Genomic DNA, 18,479 nt, shown 5'->3' on the forward strand with positions numbered 1-18,479 from the left:
AGATCAGTCAGACGTCCCTGGGGTCCCTTCCCTGGAGGCCTCACCTGTGTCCTGAGTGAGGAGGGTGACAAGGAGCAGAGCCCAGGCCATGGTGGAGACGCCCCAGATGCTGCCTTCTGAGCCCCCAGCCCTCGGCCTGGTCCCCCAGAACTCTGTTATCCGCTCCTCCCCAGAGGAGGGAGGGGCTTCCATGCAAATCTGCTTCCTGCACCTGCCTGTCCTCACCCCTTCTTCTCACCCCGTCTGACATGGTTTGTTCTAGATTCTTCTACATCCCTGGACAGCAGACAATCCTGGAGAATTAACTCCTTCACATGGTTTGTAAGGACAGAACGAGTCCATGACAGGATGTGGGAAAGGAATCCAGCCCGGGATTTCCTATCTCTCCTGGTGTGAGAGTCATCATGGTTCCTGGGGGAGGAATCCCAGAAGGTCCCCTCTGTGCTCTTGGGACAAAGGAGAGGCCATGAGCCCAGGCGGCTGAAAGATACATCTGCCCCACTTTCTAGGAGTCAGAGGCAGAGCTCGGGACAGTAACCCCTCAACTCCCTCTTTTTTAAAAACGTTTTATTGAAGGGACTTCCATGGCAGTCCAGTGGTTAACACTCTGTGCTTCCACTGCAGGGGGTGCAGGTTTGATCCCTGGTCGGGGAGCTCCAATCCTGCATGCCGCATAGTGCTGCGAAAAATGAAAAACAGAAGAAAAAGAAAGAAAATAACCAAGAAACTGAACATTTTTATTGAAGTGTGCTTAAGTTACAATGCTGTGTGAATTCCTGCTGTTCAATAAAGTGATTTAGTTATACTCTATATACATTTTTTCATATTCTTTTCCATTATGGTTTATCAGAGGATATTGAATACAGTCCCCTGTGCTATACCATAGGTCCTTGATGTTTATCCATCTTATATATAATAGTTTGCATCTGCTGGTCCCAAGCTCCCAATCCATCCCTCCCCCACCCCAACTCCTTCTTATCCCCCTCAGTTTGGAGGGTCCTCACATTCCCCTCCAGCCTCTGTCTCTGCAGTGCTCTGAGTCTGAGGCCCAAGCCTGAGCCCTGGACCATTTATTAGCACTTTTTAAGATGATTTGCTGGGGTACAAATGCTTTGGGACATAAGAAGTGTTCCGTGGGGAGCCCCTCTTGAAACTTCATGCAGGACAGTGTAACCCTCAAGTACCTTCCCCAAATCCTGGCCCTTGCTGCCCCCTGGTGGCTGCAGATGGTGCCAACCAAGCCCCTGGGAGGCGGCTGAGTGGGGGCTGGAAATCCCTCTTGCATCGCCCTCCCCTCCTCCCTCCTTCCCCATCAAGCTCAGCACCAGGCCCCCGATCCCTTCCATCCCCTCTAACCTCATTTCCCTTTGTCCATTAACTCCCTCCACGATGGGATGTGTCACCTGCCACACCAGGTGGCCTGGACCCTCACCCCAGGACTATTTAGCCCACCCCACCACAGCCTTGGTACCAGGTTATGCCTGTGAGGCAGCTCTTCATACCAAGTGACAGACATTTCAGGAGCCCAAGAGAGGTGACTCTATGGCCAATGGTGGGGAAAGCTAAAGGCTTGCCTTGGGGATTGAGGGAAAAGGAGAAAGATGTTTGGGCGAAGCAATCAGTTTTGACTCATGACTATTGCTTAAGTGTGTTTTGAACATGTTTGTGCTTTTTTATTTTACACACTGGTTAAAATAATAAAGTCTGTTATTAAAGATAAGACTAAGTCCCACAGTCTGCAAGTTGCAGACTCAGGAAAGCTGTTGGTGTGATTCAGACCAAGTCCTAAGACCTGATACCGAAGTTGCTGAGGACGGAGGAAAATGAGATGAGATGTCCCCGCTCAACAGCGAGACTGGAAAGGGGCAAACTCCTCCTTCCTCTGCTCGTGTTCTATCCAGACCCTCAAAGGACTGGATGCTTCTCAGTTCCTCCTTTGCTCCAAGCACTGAGGCTTGGCACGCAGGGGAGTGGGCAGATGCCCTGGCCCAGCCAGGAAGGGGTGGGGGGGAGGATATCTTCTTCCCAAGAAGTTGTTCTGAAGCTGGTTCTGAGGGACACGGAGCACCTGGCCTTCTGATGAGTTCCCCTCCCCACACACCTGATCTCCCCCTTCCACCACACACACACCTGGGGAGGGGCTTCCTGCCCTCTGCATCTGCAAGGCCCTTGACTGCAGGAGGCCTGAGTTTGAGTGTGGGATGGAAGGATGCTGCCCTCTACCTGAAGGCTCCTGCCTTTCCCTCTGAGCTCATTCATAGCTACCCCAAAAGGATTTTCTTTCTTTTTTTTTTTGATGTGGACCATTTTTAAAGTCTTTATTGAATTTGTTACAATACTGCTTCTGTTTTATGTTTTGGTTTTTTGGCCACGAGGCATGTGGGATCTTAGCTCCCCAACCAGGGATCAAACCCACACCCCCTGCATTGGAAGGCAAAGTCTTAACCACTGTACCGCCAGGAGAGTCCCCCAAAAGGATTTTCAAAAGTGGTGGTTCCCCCAAATCAGGACATACGGCCTTAGGAACGCAGACCAGCCATCCTGGATTCTCTCCAAGACCTTCCTTGTCAGCTTAATCTTGCAGCAGACTGGGGGACTAGGGGCTGTGTGGGGTGACTGAATTTCTTCATATCTCCAAAATTAATCACTGGTCAAGGAAAACATTTATGATGGAAAAGTTTACTCCCAAATATAGAAAAGTTGGGAATTCCCTGGCGGTCTAGTGGTCAGAACTCTGAGCTTCCACTGCAGGGGGCGTGGTTCGATCCCTGGGTGGCGGGGAACTAAGATCCCACGTGCCGTGTGGCGAGGCCAAAAAGCAAAACAAAACCACAAAAAACAAGCTAAAACACCCCAAAATATAGAAAATTATTTGACCATGGCCAGCGTTATCGTTTTAGTGACCATCTTCTGGACATCTTGACATGCTTAAGTACAATGTTCAGGAAAAAGAATTACATGTATTCCAGGAGGTGGGGGGGGGGGGTCCCTGTAACTTTCACTGCTTCTTCTACTCCAGGCCTAGTCTAGCCCCAGGAACATAGTAAACATTGTGAGCATTACTTGAAGCAATGAAATGAATGAATGTTACTTTCATGTTTACTTGTACATGAATAGGACTATATCATACAATATAAGCAATCCTGTGACCTTTGCTTTCAAATATCTCCGACGTCATCTTTTCACTGTATCAACCTGAAATCAGGCCTTAAATCAGCCATCGAATCATGAAAATAACGTTCGGCAATCTTCAAAGGGATCCCCTTTCCATTCCAAGTCCCACAGATGCATCCTTTGCCCTCTCAGAGAATTAGTTACAACCTGCCACTTTAAAACAATGGTCTTCTTGTTTTGGTTTGGTTTTTTTCTGGTTCCATCCTAAAACTTATGAGCACTATCTCCTTGAGGGTTGCAGCAGCAGCCTCTCAAGGACAAATGTTTGTTGAATGAGTCTGGACAAGAGGAAGGAGGGGGAGGCTGAGTCTCCAGTTCCAAAGTGAAAAAATTGAGGTTTTACCAGCCCTGTTCCAGGTAACAATCCCAGGTCCGGGGGATCAACACAATTCCCTCATTTGTATGTACCTATGTATTCATTCATCCATCCATCCCACCAGGGGTGTAGCTGGACACCTTAACCTCTGTTAGCTCACAGGCACGGGGGATGTGTGGGGGAATGGCAGGGTTGAGCCACGAAAGATAGCCATCACTACTGCCCTGCCTGTTATTCTTGGCCACCACTACCTTCCGGTGGCCTGTGGTTAAAGATTTAGGGTCACCTGGACCACAAGGACACAGCCTCACACTTACTGGGCTTGAGTGAGGAAGCTGAATTCAAAGGACCCAAAGGAGGTCCCCCAGGCCAGCGTTAGTGACAGGGCTGGAGTTCCGCTTTGCTCTTAACCCCTCCAGGCAAGAATCCTCACCCACCTGGCTCTCACCATCTCTCCAGAAGCCCGACTTTCTCCCCTAGAGGGGCTGGGAGGAAGGAGGTGCCAAAACCGTCCTGGATTCCATGTCTCCAGTGCCCCCTGGTGGCCCGGACGCGACATCCCCAGGGTTGAGGGGCACCGCTTGGGAGGCTCCCGCCCCGCCCCGCCCCGCCCACACTTCCTTTTCCAGGCCCCTTCCTGACTTTGTCCGAAGGGGTCCGTTGGTGAAAAGAGGTGAACCCTGCACTCAGGACCAGCACAAGCTGAGGCCATCAGAGGGGCTGCGGAGGTCAGACGGAGGTGAAGAGAGCAGACACAGCAACTGTTTGGCTTCTGAAAAACTATATGGGGGGGTGGGGGGGTGGGAAGCACAGTCTGGAGGGAGGACTATCTAGTCAAACCCTGGCTGGGGTCTCCGCTGCCCCAGGGGTCACATAAGTGGTAAAGTCGAGAGAGTAGGGGCCACTGGCCTGGCCAAGGGCAGGGACATCTTATCGACAAGAGGGAGGTGGGAGTGGGGCGAGGGCCCCGGAGCCGGCCCTGGCACCCCACGCCCCACAGAGAGGAAGGGGTTGCGGAAGACAGGCCCAGAGGTGGGGGTGGGGGAGGAGTTGGAGGTGGGGGTGGGGGAGGAGTTGGAGGTGGGGGGTTCTAAGCCTCGACCCCTCCCTCCGGATCTCAAGAGCCCCTTCATCCCAGCCCACGCCCACCCCTCCCCACCCCCCCACCTACCCCCACCCCATCCCCACCTCACCCCGTTCTCCATCCTACCCCATTCCCTTCCCCCATTCCACGATTCCTCCCTCCCCCACCTCACTTCCATTCCATCCCATCTCCGCCCCCCACTTCACCCATCCCCCCATCTCCTCCCCATCCCCCTAACCCTACCTTTCCCCCATCCCACCCCTGACCCACCCCATCCCCACTCTCACCACCCGGCCGTCCAGTGGGCATGGCCACAGACGCCACCCCTCCCCCTCTCCGCACTCCCTCCCCGCCTACTAAACGGAACCCCTTCTAGACTGCCTGGAAGACCCCACTCGCGATCCCAGGATCTCGTGAGATTTGCCCCAGGAGGAAACAGAAAGCAGGATTGGTCGGGCCGCGTGGTTTCCGGGCGGGGCGCTGCTGAGTTCGCGGTTCTTTGTCTGCAGAGCCCAAGCGGGGGATCGTGTGGCGTGGCGCTGCGGCACGAAAGGTAAGTTCCCGTCCTGGTGCCCCCGCGTTCCCGTGGGGTGACCTTGATTTAGTCCCCGGGGCCCCCAGCGGGCCCCCGCTCCTGTTCTCCAGCCGAGAACGAGCTCTCACGACCTGGGGCTGGAGTGGAGGCCACAGGCGGTGGGGGGCCGCCTTGGGCCTACCCGGGCCACGTGCCCCGTGAAGAGGCCGCAGCGCCGTTTGGGGGACGTAATAATCCAGGGCACCCGGGTCTGCGGGGATGGCCGGAGCTCATTGGGCGCTGCTTTGCGCTGGAAATGGGGTTCCCTCGGGAGGTGCCAGGGTGTGGGGGCCAGAGAAAGGGACAGAACTGGGGCTGCAGGACGGCGGTTAGTGCCCTTAGAGGAAGGTCCCTTTGACCCGAGCATCAGGTCTTTCCTTCGACTGTCTGCTGCTTCAGCCGATGAGAAATTTCTCGGGTTTGGAGATACGAAGAGATTCTCACTGAAACGGCAGGGTCGGGGCTCCGGTTTTCAGTTCGCCCAGCAGAGTTCTCACTGTGGCTTCATAACTACACGTGTGAACACACCGTGTCTTTGTTTTTTGGAGAATTGGGGTTCTCGTTTTTTTGTTGTTTTTCTTGAGTTTTTTTTGCGGTATGTGGGCCTCTCACTGTTGTGGCCTCTCCCATTGGGAAGCACAGGCTCCGGACGCGCAGGCTCAACGGCCATGGCTCACGGGCTCAGCCGCTCCGCGGCATGTGGGCTCTTCCCGGACCGGGGCACGAACCCTGCCGATGTCCCCTACATCGGCAGGCGGACTCTCAACCACTGCGCCACGAGGGAAGCCCGAGAATTTGGGTTCTTATTCTCAGACTTGGGTGGAGACGGGTGACTGAGATGGTAGGAAACCAGGGAGACCAGGTGTCGGAGGACCTGAGGCCAGCGTGAGCTGGACCAGCGTGGCGGAAGACATCTTCAGGTAAACTGGTCCCCTGCACCTCATCATGTCCCAGGATGTCCTGTTGCCCCCTCAGTGCTGTTAATCGTGGAGCTGCATGCAATCTGCATCCTGAAGCCCTCACAGCGGGAGGAGGATGAGCAGCCTTTATTTTTCCAAGTCATTTTCCTAAGAGAGCTTTCATCCTGCTGCCTTCTTAGAAGAAGCAGCTGCAATGTGTTGGGGTCCCATTCCCGAAGCCACGGTTACGTTCAGAACCTGTGCTTGGGGCGAAGGAGAAGGACTGGCATCAGCCCCCAGAGACTTGAGTCCTGTGTGGTGTTGGTCAGGGGCAGGATGGGTGAGCCCAGGGAGGTTTTGGTCTCCCTAAGCGGTGGGCTAGGACCCCTGGGCCTAGGGGCGGTCCCGGAAAGAAAGCACCCAGAGGGCACAACGAGTCCTCCAGCTGCAGCCCAAGGTGGCCAGGGAGGCGGACCTGGAGCTGGAGGATGGAGAGGGACCCCAGGAGCGAGGACGAGCTCGTGCACTGGGGGTGCTGGGCAGCACATGGGTGCTGTTGATACCAGCACCCCGGGCTGTAACCCCCAGTATCACTGCTGCCTCCAGAGCAGGAAATGTGGCCTCTCTGTCCCAGAGCCACAGCCCTGTATTAAACACAGACACTGAGTGGTTGTCAGGACAGACTGGGCTCGGGACCCAGAGAGGAGCAGGATGTGCAAAGGGGAGAGGTCAAGGTCATCACTCCGGAGATGTTCAGGGTGGAGGGAGAAAAGAGGGTCAGCCCTGGGCTGCCAGATGGTCCCCTCCTTAGTGCCTCTCACCTGTGCAGACAGACCATGAGCAGACCCCAGGCCATGGCGGAGACCCCCACGAGCACTTCTGCAGCCATGGCGCCAGGCTGGGCTCCCCACACCTTTCTTAGCCCCTGCCTCATGTGTGGGAGGGACCTCTGTGCACAGCTGCTTCCCAAATCCTTCAGGCGACACCGTATCAGCGAATCTGCTTCCTTCATCCTGCCGAGGGCAAGCAGTGCTGGGAGGTTTCCTGGAGCCTGAGCTCCCGGGGTACGGCTGCTGAGCCGAGGTACCAGTGAGTGCAGGCCTTTCTGGATTTCTCCCCGATATATCGCCCCTCCCCCCATCTTCCTGGAAGACCTGGCAGGACCCACAGAGCTGCTGAGTGCCTAGACTGTGGTGGGTGATGTCCCCGGAATGGAGGCTCCTGTCCTCCGCTCTCGTCCCCGACCTTGTCCACTGTCCACGAACAGAGTGGGCTGTTCCCATCCGCAGGCGACTTCCCCGGGCACACTCCCACTGGGCTGGCACGTTGATGGCTTAGCGAGCCCTGGACCAGGAGCCAGGGGCCTCGTTCCCGTGTCACCCTCTCGTGGCTGGCTCTGTGACACAGGTGCAAAGGACTCGCCCTTTTGAGCCTCAGCCACTGCACCGGGAAAGGAAACAGCAATTTAAGGCCCCTGCCGACATTTCAGATCTTGAGGGAGAACACGAGGCTAGGAGAGTGAAACGCTTTGGTGATTTAAGCTCTACCAAACACGAGGAATTGTTGACTGACTCGTCATTCTGATTCAGAATCCAGCTTCAGGCTCCTTGTCCCCATCTCGTGGAGAAGCTTCAATGAAGGGCATGGTTGTGACAAAAAAATGAAGATGTCCCAGAGGCGGTGATGCCAGCAAACATCTTCACAGTAAAGGAACTTGGAGATAATGTCAGGCCCTGAAAACTAAAAGGGTGAAATGTTGGAAGCAGATCCAGGCTTAGAAAGCAGAGTGACACCGCAATGAGAAGCCCACGCACCACAACGAAAAGCAGCCCCCGCTCGCTGCACCTAGAGAAAGCCCGCATGCAGCAACGAAAACCCAATGCAGCCAAAAGTAAATAAATAAATTAAAAAAAATAAAATAAAGGCAGAGTGATAAGTTGTCCGGGCTTAGGAAGGACACTCAGCCCCGACTGCAAGTTATGTGATGAGAAGCAGGGAAGCAGTGTTGAGAGGATTCTTGATGAGTTTTTCGCAAAGAAACAAAACACTTTTTCTCAGTGCTTAAAATCACAGTGTACTAAAAAAAATAGCTTTACTGGGCTTCCCTGGTGGTGCAGTGGTTGAGAGTCCGCCTGCCGATGCAGGGGACACGGGTTCGTGCCCGGGTCCAGGAGGATCCCACATGCTGCGGAGCGGCTGGGCCCGTGAGCCATGGCCGCTGAGCCTGCGCGTCCGGATCCTGTGCTCTGCAACGGGAGAGGCCACAACAGGGAGAGGCCCGCGTACTGCAAAAAAAAAAAAAAAAATAGCTTTACTATTTTTACTTTTCTAAACATTACAGTGGATCGTGTTAAGAGGGTTCTTAACGTTTTCAAAAAATATGTAACGGCTGCAGGAAAAGTCATGTTTTGCCTTAGATTATGAAGGTTGGCTTTGGTCGCCTTGGTGGCCCTGCCTCACTGTGCAGGCCACGTCCGCCTGTCATTATTTTTTCGACTTGCTTGTTTTTCATTTGTCTGCTTAGTTGAATGCAAGGTTCGTGCCTCAGAGACACCCTGAGTGGAAGACCATGACATTTTCTTTCTTCCAGTCTTACTGAGATAGAATTGACATACAGCCCTGTATAAGTTTAAAGGGTGCAGCATCATGAGTTGACTTAACATGCATCATCTCATATGGATACAAAATTATACAGAAAACACGTTTTTCCCTGTGATGAGAACTCTTCGGATTTACTCTCTCAATGACTTTCATACGTAACCTACAACAGTGTCAGTTATACTTACCCTGTTGTATATCATCTCCCTAGTATGTACTTCTAACTAGAAGACGACCATGACATTTTCACTGGGCTGTTCCTCCCCAGAACAGCAGTGGATGGTCTGCTCCAGGCACTCTGTAAATGTTTTGAGTAAATCGAGGGTTGCCGATAGAGGGGGAGTCTGGGTATGGGGGCGAGGGGACCAGCTGGGCGGGAGACCTCCCTGTGAGCGCGTCCCCTCTGCCTGGTGTCTCCTGCCAGCCCTCAGCACAGGGTGGGCTGTCCCCTCAAAGGTGGAGCCAGTGCTCCCCGAGTCCTGAGGCTCACTGACCCTCCTCCAGTGGAAAACAGTCCAGTGCAAAGGGCCGGACAGCCTAACGCACCTGGTGTCACTCTGAGCCACAGTAACCTTATGGCTTGGTGTTGGAGAGTCGGGGTCAGTTGGATGACAGGGATGAACACCAGACCCCTCTTCTCTCCTCCTCTGTCCAAAAGCACAGTTCCCATCATCTCAGGCAATACCGAGGTTGACCGTGCAAAGTCCTGAGAAGCCTCCTCTCCGGGGCCAAAGGCCAGGACTGGAGCCTCCCCTTCTCTCTGAACCTCTCTCATCTTTGTGTCTAGTGTCAGTGCTCCCTCTCTGTCCCTTGGAGTTGGCAAGGGGGACAGCCAGTGGCACCTCCCCCAGGCCAAGGCCAACAGAGCCAGATCCTGGGAACACTCCCTGTCCCCAAGTGCCCTTAGTGGTCCCAGACATGGCTTCAGCATATAAGGGACACATTTCTGAGAGCCAGGAAACCAGGCCGCCGGCTCTGCTGCCATTTCCCTCCTCCGCCCTCGTCCTGGGCCATCCCCCGCCCAACCAGCCTGGAGTGGGCCCTCAGCCTCCCGCACCCCTACTTGCCTCTAGAAGCACTTCCCTCAGGATTAACTGGCTGGACCCAGGGTGACCTGGATGTCAGACGTGTCCTCACTGGGGAGGAAGAAGTGGGGAGACTTGCTTGTTTCGGTCTAGATGTCATTGGATGTGAAGTGGAACCACATCTTGCCAAGTGCAGGAAGAGGCAGAGAGGGCTGACAGAGACCTTCGATTTTTCAAAAGGCCCAGAGGGCAAAATATTCCAGGGCAAGAAGAGATCTGACTGCAGAGGGAAAGGAGACGTACCAGATCCTGGGTAGGATCTTGTCTGCTCGAGGTGGGGTCAAGAGAGCCGAAGGAGGAGAAGCCACCATCGGCCTGGCACCCAGGGCCTCTGTCAGCCTGGTGCCTCTGAAGACCAGCAGGGTTGGGGTCTTCCTCTGGAAGCCAGGAAGGGTCATCTTCCAGCATTTCTGGTGCTTCTATGGATGCAGAAAAGTAGCTGGCCTTTTCTTTACCTTCTTCTACACTCGTTACGTCAGAAGAATTGGGGAGAAATCGTGATTTCTGTTGATGCCAGTGGAAGGATGTCCGGTCCCTCACCCTCCCCGCATCGTGTCCACACCCCAGGCTCTGGGAGAGGTGGGCTGACTTGCCAGGGATGCAGAAAGGGGGGGCTGCCCCATCAGCACAGGCCAGGAGCAGGAACCTGGGGACACACATGCATTCTAAAGACCCCAGGAAGGCCCTGGGGGCAGATGCTTTGCGTTCCCAGTAGAAATTCTGTGACTGGAGACGGGAAGGGGGACAGGACACCCCCCCACCATGAGCTCAGAGGCTGCTCTGGCCTGTGCATCATGAGAACAGGTGACCAGGATGTGGTAGAAACGTCCCCCCAATTGACTCATGCCTGGGCCTTGGGAGTCGTCCTGGGCCAGTCCTGACACTGGGCAGGAAGGACAGGTCTTCCTGCAGCTGTGCCCCTGGTCCTTCTGCCTCCGGACAAACAGGCTCTGCATGGAGGTGGAGGTGGACAGAGGGGGGTCCCCTGCCTCGCTGGGGAAGAATGTTCGGCTTATACTTCCCATTTTTACATCATTCGAAGGCAGTGGTCCCTCCTGCCTCCTTGGATCTCCTGGATGCTGGGTTCCCATGGAAACATCCCAGGCTTGGACGTCTGCCATTTCCTGTTTCCCCGAGGTCCACGTGAAGTCAGTCATCTCTTCCTAACGCTCTGTGGGGCAGATCCATCCACACCCCTCCCCCAAGCAGGTCTTCTGGTTACTCCCTGAGTGGAGCATGGCAGTGTCCATCTCTGGCCAAGTCCCCGGCTCACCAGGCTGAAAAGGAAACTAACTGAATTTCAGCTTTTCTCTGAAGGTTATTTGAGGCGCTGGATGACAAGTGCGAGCACCACTCAGTGGCTGCTCCAGAATCAGGAACATTCTGCTTAACTTACTAATCTCGACTTCCTGCAGCTGATCATCCAGGTGATGGTCTGGGAGTTGAGTGTCCATAGAGCACATTCTAGCTTAACCCTGTTTTAGGCAAACTGCTGATAGGGACGGTAGAAATGTGGAGAAAGCAGTCTCTGGGAAATTACCAAACCAGAGAGCATCCTTCAGAGAATGCTGCCACCTCGCCCACAGAATAGAATTGTCGGGGCGTCACAATGCAGGGGGTGGAGAGGTTCCGTCAGCCTGTATTCTGAAACCTCAACAGAACCAACGTGTGAGCCAGCCCAGCAGGGGCATCGCCCCCAAACCTTTGAATACTGAACAGAGCTTCACGTCCCCTGAGGAGCAGTTCGGTGTTAGAGTAGCTGTGCTTAACGCAGAACAAGAGAAAAGCTGAATTTTGTTTGTGGGCCTAATGGTGCTCTCGCATCAGAAACCCTGTAAGTGAAAGCCTTAGGGGAGGGGTCGGGGGGCTTTTTGAAGCCTCTTTGCATTACTTGTTTCCTAGGATTGAGGAAATGTTAAGTTATCCACAAACACTGGGAAGGGGCCTTTGAAGGTCATGATGAGGGTTGAAGCTGCTGGACAGAGCCTGGGCTGGGATGTGGAAGAGGACGCCTGAGCCTCGGGGCAAGTCCTCTTCTGGTTGCAGCCCTTTGCTGACACCGATATGTGTGCTTGGCCCACGTTTGTTTCCCTCCCTGCCTCCAAGAGCCCAAAGAGCCCACAGCCCTGACCCCCTCAGTGGCTTTCAGGCTGGATAAGGTGTGTCCCAGGTTTGGCCACCAGCACAGTTCCGGCCTCTCCCAGCCCACATGCCTACATTTCATCTTGTCAAGCCAATTTGCATATCCCCGCTTCTGGGAGGAAACACCCTTTGCTCCAGGGCCAGAGGGAGGAAGATTGAGTCTTGGGTTTGCCTTGGCTTTAAGGGATCCACCAGGTCCCCCCGTAGCCACTCCTGCTGGCAATTTCTCAGGCCCATCCTGACAAAGGTCTCTGAATTCCTCCAAACACAACACACTTTCCCTGGTCTTGGGTAATTTCCTTGGTCTCATTACAAACGCCCGGCCCCTCCCTCTTCCCAGCCAGCTCCTAGTTGTCATTTCGACCTGAGCTCCTTTGGGGAAGCCTTAAGCCTCAAAATCTGGAGGACCCGCCATCCCTCAGTGTTACCTCTGTTCCCCCATGAACGGGCACACATTTTGCAGTTGTAGGTTACGTATAAGTGACTGTGTGGTTCTCAGGAATTGTGTTATATTTCTTTTCCCTTTGGGGTGACACCACTAGGTCTGCACAAAGCTGTCTTAACTCAGACATTGGGATGGTTTTGATGTGGCCCATGCTCCTCGAACAAATATGCTTGCAGGTTGGTTTTCTTCTTTTATCTTTCGCTTTCACGAGTGGACAGAGGATCCTATCAGTTGTGTGTAAGGAGAAAGTCAAATCAGTGTTAGCTGGATGGATTTCCAGTAGTAAGATTCCGCTTTCCATTTGAAATGGAAATTTCAGCTGGGATCTGAAAAGTGTGGCCAGGAAGGCCTCTCATGGCTCCTCAGGAGCCAGAGGAGGGACTCAGAGGCCTGAGCACATTGCTCCTTGCACCACACCCGCCCTGGCATCTGGGGCCTCGGGCCCTGACCACTGCCCCAGCCAGGGTCTCCACAGGACAGGCCATGCAGGCCAAGGTCCTGTAGAGAATTTTTCTTCGCCTTCTGTACACGTTTGCAGTAGCAGGCTTTGCTTTTGCTTCTATGTGAAGTTTTGCCTTAATCCCAAACGTTTTGATTTCTGCTCTGGTTATGCCACTCATAGACAGTTACAGTATTTCTTAACCAAATAGATTTTTTTTCTTTTATTGATGTAAGACATCTAATTAGTTGGAATTTTTGGATGACATGTTACATATTTGGTTTGTGACTAGTAATTATAGTTCATATCATTTATGGTTTTGTGATTTTTACTAGTTTAAAGGGCTTTTTTGGTTTGTTTTCATTTTAGAAATGAAAAGTTTTTTTTTAATTCCATGGAATAAAAAAAAATTCCATAATAATAATACTCATAGGTACATCTTGGAATCAGTTTTTATTTTTCTTAATCTCTAACATCACATGCTATCAAATACTGTCATGCTGCTTTATGGTTTCTGATTTAAAGATTTTTAAATGGGGTAACAGTACCCACTGTGTGGTACTCCTCCACCTTTCCCATCTGGGTTATTTGTTGGAGTTTAGGAAGAGACCATGTTGGGCTAAACTCCTTATTCCTGTTGTTTTCAGTCCTTGAGTGATAATCAGAAGCTTTTCTCCGGAGAGGGTGGGGTCAGCTGTCAGGCTTCTAGGTACCCACCTTTCAGAGGGGCTGGGATTAAATGCAGCATGGGTGGATATGGGATAGGGCGAGAGGTCACCTCGTCCCCTCATTGGGGCTGGCGCCAGCAGGGCCAGAGCTGTGGCCTTGTGGCCAGAGGGGTGTCTTTGGCCCTGCGTTGGGTCCCCTAGAGGGTGGAGGGACGGCAGGGTCGCCGGTCCTTGGCCGGAGAAGGACCCACCCCTTGCTCTCTGGTGTCCCTCCAGTACTCACTCTTGAGCAGATTCTTCAGGGTGGGCATCCGGGCCCCGCCGAAACTCCTGGAACTGGCCGTCCAGAGCCTGCTGAGGGATGAGGCCTTGGCCATCGCCACTCTGGAGGAGCTGCCCGCTGAGCTCTTCCCACCCCTGTTCTCCGCGGCCTTTGCCGGGATGCACGGCCAGGCCGTGAAGGCGATGGTGCAGGCCTGGCCCTTCCCCTGCCTCCCGCTGGGGTCCCTGATGAAGGAGCACAAGCCTCACCTGGAGACCTTCCAAGCTGCAATCGACGGCCTGGACGTCCTGCTTGCCCAGGAGGTCCGCCCCAGGTGAGGGCGCCCCAGCAGGCGGGTGGGGCCTGGGGGTCTGAGCAAGACACAGCTGGCATCGGGTGGGGTGTGGTGCGGGGCCACGGGGAGGCCTTGGGGCCGTGGCGGGGCCACTCTGGGAATAGGCTTTCGGGCGTGCAGGGCTACTTAAGGTGCAGAGGTGACAAAAGGCACGTGGGCTCACCCCCTCCTCGTGGCGCTTAAAGTGGGGACCAGGAGGGGCCCCGGAAGCTCGAGGAGCAGCTGGTGTCTGGGGTGTAGCACCCTTGGCTGGGTTCTGAGCCGTGCGGTCCTGGTCCCCGTGGGTCTCCGCACAGCTCAGTGTGTCTCCCGTTGTCCCGCAGGCGGTGGAAGCTGCAGGTGCTGGATTTGCGCCGGAACGCCCACCAGGACTTCTGGACCGTGTGTTCCGGCACCAGGGCTGGTGTGTGCTCACTGCTGGAGCCTGAGGTGGCCCGGCCCGTGAGGAAGAGGCGCCGGGTGGAAGGTGCAAGGGCGTGGTCGAAGCAGACCTCGGCCCCCGTGGAGGTGCTCATAGACCTGTGCCTCAAGGAGGGCACCCCCGATGCGTCCCTAAGCTACCTCCTGAAGAAGGTCAAGCAGAGGAGGGGCTCACTCCGCCTGTGCTGTCAGAAGCTGAGGGTCTTCTCCATGCCGATGCAGAACATCAGGAAGATCCTGAAGCTGGTGCAGCTCGACTCTGTCCAGGACCTGGAGGTGAACTGCACCTGGAAGCTGGCCACCCTGGGCAGGTTCGCGCCGCACCTGGGCCAGATGGTCAACCTGCGCCGGCTGCTCCTCTCGCACATCCACATGACGCCGCACGCCGCCCCCGGCATGGAGGAGCGTTGCGTCAGCCAGCTCGCCTGCCAGTTTTCCAGCCTGCAGCACCTGCAGGAGCTCTACCTGGATTCCATCTCCTTCCTTGAGGGCCGCCTGGACCAGGTGCTCAGGTGAGGCGTGGCGCTGTCTCTCTGCAGACCAGGGCAGGCCTCTCTCGTTTCGTTATCCGTGGGGTGTCTGTCTACTGTCTGCCTGCCATGGATGGTGCCAGGGTGCACGGGCCACTCAGAGGTCCACACGATGCCGCCAGTCCGTCCCCCGGCATCTTGTCACATAGCCTCCCAGGTTAGGGTCAGAGGTGTGGCTTCAGTTAGATGCCTGTCAAAGGGGGCTCTTTGCTGGGATTCTGCATCGTGGGGGCTTTGGGCCAGGTGAGGGTGGCTTTGGGAATTCTTCCTGAGAGAGTGATGTCTAAGCTGAGATGATGGAAAATAACTAAGCAGGAGGACATTAACCAGGGGAAAGCCCATCCAACGTGAGGTTTCAAATCGGAAGCTCTGTGCTGAGCAGCTGGTCCACGTGAGCCTGTCCCTCCCACCTATCCCACTTTCCTGTCTGTCCCGGGTTGCTTTAGGCTCCAGGTGAGGTGTGATGTGGGAAATGGGTGATTGTGGAAATGACGGGGAGGGAGCAGGAGTGAAGAGTTGTGGCGTCCATTAGGACGTTAGCAGTTATTGCTCCTAAATAGTCCAGAGAAGAGAAACAAAAAGTCAAATGAGTATCATTATTGAAGTGGCTCCAATCTCGAGTCCAAATTACAACTATTGTTTGCTTCTAAGGCTTCTGATTATATAGGAATTCTTCAGTAACAGATGATTTCTTCTAGAAATGTGTTCTTCATTCTTAAAATAGAATCATAGCTTTACCTGGGACACAATGATGAAAGAGGAGAGAATGCAGCCCGATTTATTTGTGTGAAAGAGTTGGATTGATTTCCTTTCTGGCGACTGCAAACTCAAAGCATTAAGAATAAACGTGTTCATGACACAAGGACAACAACAAACAAAAGAGTTGTGGAAAGTGAGGGATGGTGTGTGGCTGATACAGCGACCAGAGTTAGCCCCTGCCGGCTGGACCCCTGTGCACGTTGCCAGACCTTGCCTGGCTTAGCCCTTTAAGCACAGATCCCAGTACTCTCACTGGGAACAGAGAAACAGGTGATGGGGTCCAGGAGGCGGCAGGAAGGAGGCCCGAGTTGAAAGCAGTTTAGGTCATGTCTCCCAATACTGTAGTTTGCTGATCCCCTCTCTCACTTGGGACATGGGGTCAGGCTCCCCGGTGGGCACCTGCCATTGTTACCTTACCTGTGCTCACAACACCTGGCAGGGGTATGTCGTCCCCCGCTTGACGGGTGAGCACAGGGAGCACTTGAGGATTCCTTCCCTCGACCCCGTCACACGGCAGATAAGGGATGGGGAAGGACCCCGCTCAACCTTGGGCTGACCTGGCACCTCTCCTTTGACCATGCAGCCTCCTCCGGAAGACTGGGATCTGGTGAAATGGGCCTCTCTTCCCTTGAGGCCTGGGCCACCCCACATCCCTCCGCCCACCACCTCCATCCTCCCGGGCCTGACTGCTCTGTCTCTCTCCAGGTGTCTGAAGAACCCCCTGGAGACCTTGTCGATTACCAAGTGCCTGATTTCAGAGGCAGACCTGATGCATCTGTCGCAGTGGCCGAGCGTCAGCCAGCTGAAGGATCTGAGCCTTAGCGGGGTCAACCTGACCAGCATAAGCTCCAAGCCCCTCTGGGTCCTGATCGAGAAGGCCTCAGCCACCCTCCAGGACCTGGACCTGGACGAGTGTGGCATCATGGACTCCCAGTTCAGCGCCCTCCTGCCCGCCCTGAGCCACTGCTCCCAGCTCACCACCTTCAGCTTCTGCGGCAACCCCATCTCGATGGCTGTGCTGGAGAGCCTGCTGCGCCACACCGTGGGGCTGAGCAAGCTGAGCCTCGTGCTGTACCCCGCGCCCTTGGAGAGCTACGAGGACGTGCACGGCACCGTCCACCTGGGCCGCCTGGCGCACCTGCACGCTCGGCTCAAGCAGGTGCTGCAGGAGTTGGGGCTTCCCAGTATGGTCTGGTTCAGTGGCGACCCCTGTCCGCACTGTGGCGACAGGACCTTCTACAACCCAGAGCCCATCCTGTGCCCCTGTTACATGGCCGCCTAGCCCAGCGAACGAGCCGCAGGCTTTGTCGCGGGCATGCAGACACTGCCGCTCAGACGTCAGCGCATCTCGAAGAAACACAAGCTATAGTTTCAGACAATTGTTCATTGTTAGCGGGAAAAGGAAAGGTGATTCAGAGCTGGGCGGGGGGGATGGTGACTTGGGGGATTGATGGGATCTTCGGGGAGATGCATCTTGTAGAGTTAGAAATGTGAATCTAAATTTCTAGAGGGGGATTCAGGCTTGAGAAGTAGATAGGGGCGTTACCCCTACGTGGATAGTTATAAAGAAATGGTCAGAAATAAAGGGAACCTCAGTGTCATTCACCTGGTGTTCGCTGTGATCTGTGACCGTGATTCTCCCGTTTAAACCTCAGTAATCTCTTGTTAGTGATTAAGTAAGAAGCCAGCCTGTGTGAGGCCCAGGCAGCCTAGGCTGGACGAGGTTCGGCCCCAAGAGTTAACAGCACCATTTCTCCCTCCCTTTGGTCTTGTTTCTGGATCACCTGTTAGGTCCTCACTTACTTCTGTGCCTGTTCAGTCTATCATTGCACACAAGGTGCGTCCTCAGGGCCTGGAATGTACTAAGTGTCCAATAGTGAGCACCACTGGAGGAAACATTCTTCCAAGGGACCCTCGCTGCCAGCTCCACCCAGGCCCTGGACTCCAGCACCCTCCCCAGTGGATCCAGCAGATGCAGAGCCTCCATCCCTGGCCCTGGGTGGTGCCAGGATAGGGCTTCAATGTGCAAAGTCAGGCCCCGAGTCCTGGGAGGAAAATCTACCCACAGACCATCTGGAGCCTCTGGGACTCACCAGCCCATACCCGCCTTCCCACTGCGTCCAGCCCCTTGAATTCAGTTAGCTGTGTCCTGTAAAAACATCCTAATTCCTGCTAGCAAAATACTAGTAAGCTCACATAGACAAAGAACGTTTGTTTCCTATTCGTTTCCCACATTGAAAAGAGTTCATCGTTTTGTGCGGAGGTAGGTCACACCAGGGTGAGAATGCCCTTCTTCCGGGAAGACCCCCCTTCTTCCCTGTCGAGGAGGTGATAAGCCAGCTCTGATGCCCTGGATTCTGGGTCCCAAGAGAGAACAAACCCACGCCAGGTCTTGGGAGCACTCGGATAGAGCAGGTGAACGTCAGATTTGGTTTGGGGGTGTGGTGGGGCCACCTCGTGCGACGCCCCAAGACAGCCCATCCAAATGAAAGGGACACGAGCTTCCCTGGGGGTGCAATGGTTAAGAATCCACCTACCAATGCAGGGGACACGGGTTCGAGCCCTGGTCCGGGAAGATCCTGCATGCCGCAGCGCAACTAAGCCCGTGCGCCACAACTACTGAGCCTGCACGCTACAGCTACTGATGCCTGCGTGCCTAGAGCCCATGCCCCGAAACAAGCCACCGCAGTGAGAAGCCCGTACACCACAATGAAGGGCAGCCCCCGCTC

The 18,479-nt window shown here is 54.7% G+C and overlaps 1 protein-coding gene across 5 annotated transcripts; it reads left to right on the top strand.

The window, feature by feature from the left end:
• The first annotated feature begins 4,135 nt into the window (after window positions 1–4,135).
• On the top strand, window positions 4,136–17,342 carry LOC307197350 (melanoma antigen preferentially expressed in tumors-like). Of its 5 annotated transcripts, none has more exons than XM_079943146.1 (6): window positions 4,136–4,229; window positions 5,084–5,127; window positions 12,415–12,493; window positions 13,718–14,020; window positions 14,365–14,973; window positions 16,456–17,342. In XM_079943146.1, exons 4-6 carry the CDS (start codon window positions 13,866–13,868, stop codon window positions 17,030–17,032), a joined length of 1,341 nt encoding a protein of 446 aa, XP_079799272.1. In that variant the 5' UTR covers window positions 4,136–4,229; window positions 5,084–5,127; window positions 12,415–12,493; window positions 13,718–13,865; the 3' UTR covers window positions 17,033–17,342. The 5 variants fall into 5 exon arrangements, with proteins under 5 accessions (XP_079799272.1, XP_079799270.1, XP_079799273.1 ...); XM_079943144.1 differs by having other exon boundaries at window positions 13,701–14,020; window positions 16,456–17,112; XM_079943147.1 differs by having other exon boundaries at window positions 4,142–4,218.
• Window positions 17,343–18,479: the final 1,137 nt, after the last annotated feature.

Source organism: Stenella coeruleoalba, assembly GCF_951394435.1.
Source record: "Stenella coeruleoalba genome assembly, chromosome: 14".
NCBI classification, from domain to species: Eukaryota; Metazoa; Chordata; class Mammalia; order Artiodactyla; family Delphinidae; genus Stenella; species Stenella coeruleoalba.

What these genes read in the sequence shown, in the direction of transcription:
- LOC307197350 (XM_079943144.1), top strand. Translation starts at nt 12,449, where the DNA reads ATGGTTTTGATGTGGCCCATGCTCCTCGAACAAATATGCTTGCAG. An exon ending in TCGAACAAATATGCTTGCAG is followed by an intron (nt 12,494 to 13,700) that starts GTTGGTTTTCTT and finishes GTGTCCCTCCAG; the next exon opens with TACTCACTCTTGAGCAGATT. An exon ending in GCCCAGGAGGTCCGCCCCAG is followed by an intron (nt 14,021 to 14,364) that starts GTGAGGGCGCCC and finishes GTTGTCCCGCAG; the next exon opens with GCGGTGGAAGCTGCAGGTGC.